Here is a 6,774-nt window from a genome sequence, read left to right as displayed (position 1 = left end):
TCCTCCCCTATATGATTCGATTTGTTACTCTTTCTGTATATCTATAATGCTCTATTCAACAGAAGAGTTTCATTATTTGGCCAAGATAGATAGATAGATAGATAGATAGATGCACACTTCATCACACTTTTTTATTAGTATTGAAAAACTTAAGTTAATCATTCAACATTAATCATTGTTTTATGGAATGTCTGTGATATTCAAAGGGAATGAAGGTCTAAAAACAATGGCATATAGTTTTAATAACCTGAACCAATTCTAACATTGCTTTGATCTTATCAATTGCCGGCCCACACAATAAAGAGCCAATGGCCATGCATCATTTCCCAAGAGGCTAATCCAGGGACATGAGCTAGGAGTCCTTCAGTTCCTCTTGCTGACTGTGATCCAGGTGTCATCTTTGGGTGTGGTCACCAGCTCATACCTGGCCTCAACCACCTGCCCTTCCATTCTGTGCAGTCTCAACCTGCGCACCAGCGTGCTGAGCAGCACTGCGGCCACAGTGTATGCAAATCTAAAGAGAGGAAGAGAAGGACAGAAGATTTGTGAACCATGTGACAATGAATGTTTCTTAAAAGAATAGTTTACCCAATAATGAAAACTCTGGTCATTATATACTATATAAAATATTTTTATTTGACAAAACAGTAATAGTAAAAAAGGTATTCATATATGTTTATAGTAATGGTTCTCAACCAGGGGCCACTAGGGGGCCATAGCTCACTTCAAAGGGGGCTGTATGATGGCTTAAAATAATTTCAATTAAGGCAAACACTATCTTTAAAATAAGCTAATATTTCTTATTTGAATTAATTCCCTTAAAGGGTTCCTATTATGCCTTTTCACTTTTAGAATTATAGCCCGTGTGTAGTGTGTATGTTTGGGCATTAAAAAGATCTTCGAGCTTATAAATCTCAAAGTCCACTCCAAAGGAAGATATTTCCTTTTTAAAGGGGTCATTTGATGCGATTTCAGATTTTCCTTTCTCTTTGGAGTGTTACAAGCTCTTGTTGCCTAAAGAAGATCTATAAAGTTGCAAAGACTAAAGTCTCAAATCCAAATAGATATTCCACGTCCCCCTAAAACGGCCCATTCAAACACACCCCACATCTCTACGTCACTATGTGGAAATATTTTGTAATGCCGCCCAAATGTTCATGCAAAGAAAGAAGGCATGGTTTTAGTAACGGCAGTTAGTGTTGAAGCAGTCATGTCAGGGAGATGCTGTGTGTATCCAGGCGAAAGCAAAAGCACTTTAATGGCCTTCCGAAAGTACAGTAAATGAATTTAGGAATCTTTGAGATTACTTAGAAAAGAACAGCAGCACATTATATGGACGACCATTTCGTGAAACTAGGAGAGGAGGTCGTTCTGACTTTGCTAAGACAATCTGGCGCTTCTGAATCAGCTTCTGAAAGAATGCTTTGTTATCAGTTTAAGTATTTGCTATTGAATGTTCAAATGCAGAGTTTTGCACATCACGTGTGTGTGTGTGTGTGTGTGTGTGTGTGTGTGTGTGTGTGTGTGTGTGTGTGAGTGAGAGAGAGAGACGGTCACTGAAGTCAGCTGTCTTAACCGTCCGTGGTTGTGTACTGCAAACACATAAAAGCTTCATCACTGTCTGTCATGCCACTCTATTCCCCTTTCGGGCTTGAACTGATGGTAAAACTAAGGACATTATTAACTGTCTTAATAAGTCCCTCATAATGAAAAGAACGATCACTCATCAGTCATATTTGCAACAGCTCCAGACATATTTTGGGCATCGAAGGCCAACTCCTTTCTACTTAAATGGAGAAAAATCTAACATGACCGGTCCGATTAATGTTGCATCTTTCTATGGTTAAGCTATTTCTAGCATTATTTACATAGCAAGACTCATTTTGCCATAACGCGTGTTAGAATTTCTCTCACAAGCACCATAAAAGTAGTTCATATGAATCCTATTGACCAGTGATGCACAACCTCTTTTTAATTCCACGGCCCTCACTGTCCATGACAATATTAAAGACTGTGTATGCTAAGGTGGTTCACTCAGATTTTGGAGCCTGACAGACCCCTTCCCATTTACTTTTGCTGCATGAAGTAGAGCAGCCAGAACATTTAGCTAAACATCTCCTTTTGTGTTCCACGGAAAAAAGACGTTTATACAGGTTTGGAAGGACACGGATGAATAAATGATAAATAATCAATTTTTATGTGATCTTTGTTATGGTTATTTATTAAAGATAATATCTGAATTTCTCTCCATGTACCTTAGTTCAGGGCAGGCCTGACTCCCTGAAAACCCAAGCAACGAGAAGCTCTTCATTACTGACTCATCAGCAAATCTGTCAGGATTAAATCTGTCAAAGTAGACAAACGAGTGAAAATACCAGCAAACCATGAAGATTACACAACCTAATATAAAAATCAACGTACACAAACACACCTGTATGGAAGTGACCAAGTATCTGCATCTTGAAGGACGACGCCCAGGGCATAGATAACCAATGTCTACAAACATACAACCAGAATTATTTTGAACATTATAGGCAAGTCACAGCACTCTCCATACTGATTGACTAGATATAATTAGAAGTATAGGAAAGCATAATTTGCAAAAAACATAAACGTGGCTAAGGATATATTTTAGAAGTCTGGGAATGACTGAATAAAATCTGCCAATACTTTATGTGGGCCTAGTAATGAAAAAGACTAGTTCTTACTTCTTTGGGAATGACATGTTGGTCCACCTTCCCCTCCACCTCCTGTAATCTGGCAGCCATGGGCGTCAGTTTGGCTGTGCGGACGGTTTCATTCAGCACCTGCTGGCAGTATCTGGGGGAAAACATGAACCAAAATGATGATTTCCATGTGGAGATGGCCATGTGGAATAAAGTTTAACTCAAGGTATTTTATGGAAATCACAGAATTGCCACACATATGCCCTCTGGTGGCCAGGAGCATAAACATATATATATATATATATATATATTTATATATATATATATATATATATATATATATATATATATATATATATATATATATATATAGAAAAACAAGAATATTGTAAACAATATTAAAACGTTACTACTATACTAAAAGTAATATTACTTTCTTCATGTTTAAACCTTGATTTAGCATCTTGTAAATCAATAAATGTGAATACCATGTGGATAATGTTACCAGAATCATATCAGAAGCTATAGCTGTTGTTCACCTGAGTTGTGGAATCTTCTCCAAGGTAACAGGCTCCTCTCCGAGCACATCAACAAGCTCATGATAGAGCCGTTCCTGCACTTCTTCTGAGACTGAGAGGAAGTGAACTGCCCAGATGCACACTGGGAAATAATACAGATGAGGGCAGGCATAAATTATGTATAAGGAATACAGACATGAAAGTAAAAAAGAAAAGCTCCACAGTGTTACGATGATATTAACTAAAACTATTAAAACTTTTTTTTTTGTTAACTGAAGCTTAAAGAAAATAAAATCTATTAAATATGTAAATTAAAATTTAGAAAAGTTGAAGTTCTAAAGTTAATAACTGACAAATATATTAGTAAATAATAAATTACACCTAAATACTAATACACATAAATTACTAAATATTAAACTAAAACTACATTATAAATTAAAAAAATAAAAGCTACTGTTAATATTTCAATAAAACTAAAATAACACTAGACAGGAGACATTGAAACGTACAGTTAGCAGTGATCACACAGCCAGCTAGAGTAAAAACCATGCCATCTTCCATCACCTGATGACAAAACATATTTAATAATTGTTTGTTTATAATTTATGCATAAATATAAGTCTGTCTGAAAATGAACCGTACTGTGTTGAGACGCAGTTACCTGTCGCTCTGTCAGATTGGCCTGTAGTAAATGCTTAACGAACGATGACTGACTGGATCCTTGTCCACTCCTCTGCTTTGCCACAGACTTCAGCACCGACTCCATCTCCGCCAGAGCTGAAAATAACAAAACCACGTGACCAACTGACATTGACCAATGAGGCCAACACTTTCAAACGCTGCTCAGCTGCCTTCTTACCGCTCTCATAATGGGTCTTTCTGCTGGAACTCTTCTCTAGGGATCCATCCAGATAACCTTTACCGATCTCTGACCAGATCTATTCAAATCCAGATATATATGCATTTCCATATAAAATACCACATTTTTTAATAAGCATGACATTAAATATTTCTAGTGAGGAATGCTCACCGCCTCATGGTTCTTACGGAACCGGATGACCTCAGCATCATCCCGAAAACGACTCCCCATGGCAAGCTGAGTGACAGCCTTCATAGCCAATCCAAGCAGATGAGCACAAAGAGGTGTGTGCTGTGATTTAGGATAAGATGCCCACTTATCAACTAGCTCCTCAACCAGCTAAAAAAAAGACACAGTAAGAGAGGGATAAAAATAGGGATTGTTTAGTATATTCAGTACTGGTAATTGAATAAACAAAAACAAATGATGTTTACTATCAAAAAGAACTCAAGAACTTTAGTTTTAAGGCAGATACCACGGAGTTAGTTAAATTAAAGCAATGAAATGAACAACTTGTTTGTTGTTGTTAGTCTTAATAGTGAAATCCTGAACTAGGGATATAAACACCTGTGAACAGACCTGAAGCAACAGAGGGAAGTTGTTCTCCAGGGTTTTATCGATAGCTCCCTCATACACTTTTTTTCTTATCATCGACTCTGTCACTCCCACTCCTGAACCTGACTGGTAACTTAGTAATGATTTGAGCATTGTCTCAAAGGAGTCCGCTGAGGAAAGTGTACAAACATATGTGTTAGAAAAAGCATCCATAATAATATGCATTAAAGGGAATTGATGGTTAAAAAAAAAATGCCAAATCATGTTATGGCTATAAATAAGATATGTTATACACTACCATCCAAATGTTTTTTTAATTATCAAAAGTAACAGTAATGGCATGTATAATGTTTTTTATGTATTCTTGAGCACCAAATCAACATATTACAATGATTTCTGAAGGGACTTGTGACAGAGAAATGACTGCTGAATATTGATCTTTGCCTTCACAGGAAAAAAAAATATTTTTGAAAAATATTAAAACAGAAAAGGGTTGTTTTTTAGTATTATTATTTACTATAAAGATAGATAGATAGATAGATAGATAAATAAATAAATATATATATATATCACACTATTACTCTTTTTACTGTTTTAGTGAGTAAATAAATGCAGCCTGGGTGAGAAAAGACACATTTAACATCTAATGTTATGCTAAAATATTAATGCAATTTATTAAGAGCTTTTTCAAAACACTTGTTCTCTCTCTTGTTGCAGGACACTCACTGGTCCAGTTGGGGTTGATGTGTTGTCGTAGTTGGTCCACAGCACCCAGACTGACCACTGGCCTCCGACCGAACCAGAAAGACGCTACAGACCCAAACTCATCGTGAAGACCCACCAGGAACTCATGCAGGCTTCCTCTGTTCACTATATCTGGCAGATTCCCATCTCTGGAAAAGTAAAGCAAGATGTATGCTGGAGAAACTGACTAAAGGTCGAAAGGATGTAAAGAGAGACAGTATCTCAAACTCAAACTCTTACTTCTCTTCAGTGGGGTTTAGTCCTGGTACACCAGAGGCACTTCTAGATGACTGGCATCAAAATAAATAAATAAATAACGTTGGATTAATATACACATATTTGACATATTAAAGTGCCTTGACAGCAAATTATAGCAGTTTTAATGGATGACTTTCTTTATAATATATCCAACGTTTAATCAAGACAGAAACTGCATTCTCAAAATTAAGAAAACTCCAGAGTAGTCCAGTGATGACCTTCTAAATGAATGCGGGTCAGAATGTAAAGCAAACATCTTTAACAGCGATTCAAACATATACTTCATATAAAACATAATGAGGATCACAACGCCTACAAAACAGTTAAGAAAATATTTATATTTTTCACCGGATATAAATACAGGACTGCGCCGATCAGGATAATGACAAATGTCACTGCAAATATAGCAAAATCCAACATATTTGCTTTTCAGTTACGTCTGAGTAGCGTCATAAATGTAATTAAACTGTTCACTGAACTAGTAGCTAACAATCCACGTCTACAGCGACCATCAGAGACCTGCGCCCCTGTAGATCGGTACTCAACTACACATCCTGTAAACGAGGCTGAACCAATCAACCGCGGAGAAATGTTGTTTGTGGATATTTATTTGAAGTCTGTAGTACAGTCTGTTTTTCTTTTACTGTCTAAGGTTTTTATACAGTCTATGAGTACAGCCTGGATATTTATTAACAAACACATCTTCCATGATTGATGATTTTTTTTTGCACCATATACCTTATAAAGTTAATATAAGTATGCAATTCTTTATTGTCCGTTATATATTTTTCTAATATTTCTAATACTAGTTTGTTTATAATCAAGCGGCGGAGCTACAGATAATTAAGCTCGTTATGGACTCTTTAAATGTGACACACAGGAAAAAGTAGCTACTTAGCGAAAGTAACCTTCAAAATGTTACTAATTGCAGCATTAATTGCGTTTTCGCTTAGTGTATATTTGACCAATGCTCAGGATCCGCAGTATCAGTCCGGTTCTGAAGGAGTTTCCACAGCAGCAGAGGCTCAAATGTCAGTTGAGCTTGTGTTTTTATTTTTTTATTTTATTAAAATTAAAATAATTAATTTCTATTTTAATCTATTTAATGTCTTCATTTTTGCGTAGTCCTTCAGAAATCATTGCTCAGGAAACATTTATTATTAATAATGTTGAA

General features: G+C 36.2%; 1 protein-coding gene across 2 annotated transcripts; it reads right to left on the bottom strand.

Annotated features, from left to right (window-relative positions):
* Nucleotides 1–112: 112 nt before the first annotated feature.
* LOC113092516 (cytochrome P450 20A1-like) lies at nucleotides 113–6,161 on the bottom strand. Of its 2 annotated transcripts, none has more exons than XM_026258137.1 (13): nucleotides 5,949–6,161; nucleotides 5,583–5,632; nucleotides 5,325–5,491; nucleotides 4,611–4,768; nucleotides 4,215–4,382; nucleotides 4,044–4,122; nucleotides 3,846–3,961; nucleotides 3,694–3,748; nucleotides 3,206–3,326; nucleotides 2,709–2,820; nucleotides 2,432–2,496; nucleotides 2,256–2,345; nucleotides 113–514 (listed from the first exon to the last, which is right to left on the bottom strand). In XM_026258137.1, the coding sequence occupies exons 1-13, from the start codon at nucleotides 6,018–6,020 to the stop codon at nucleotides 364–366; spliced, it is 1,404 nt and encodes a 467-aa protein (XP_026113922.1). In that variant the 5' UTR covers nucleotides 6,021–6,161; the 3' UTR covers nucleotides 113–363. The 2 variants fall into 2 exon arrangements, with proteins under 2 accessions (XP_026113922.1, XP_026113924.1); XM_026258139.1 differs by having other exon boundaries at nucleotides 4,623–4,768; nucleotides 5,949–6,159.
* Nucleotides 6,162–6,774: the final 613 nt, after the last annotated feature.

The sequence above is a fragment of the Carassius auratus genome, chromosome 6, assembly GCF_003368295.1.
Source record: "Carassius auratus strain Wakin chromosome 6, ASM336829v1, whole genome shotgun sequence".
NCBI lineage: Eukaryota > Metazoa > Chordata > Actinopteri > Cypriniformes > Cyprinidae > Carassius > Carassius auratus.
Note: the sequence above shows the minus strand (reverse complement) of the source record. Positions and strands in the feature narration are given on the sequence as shown.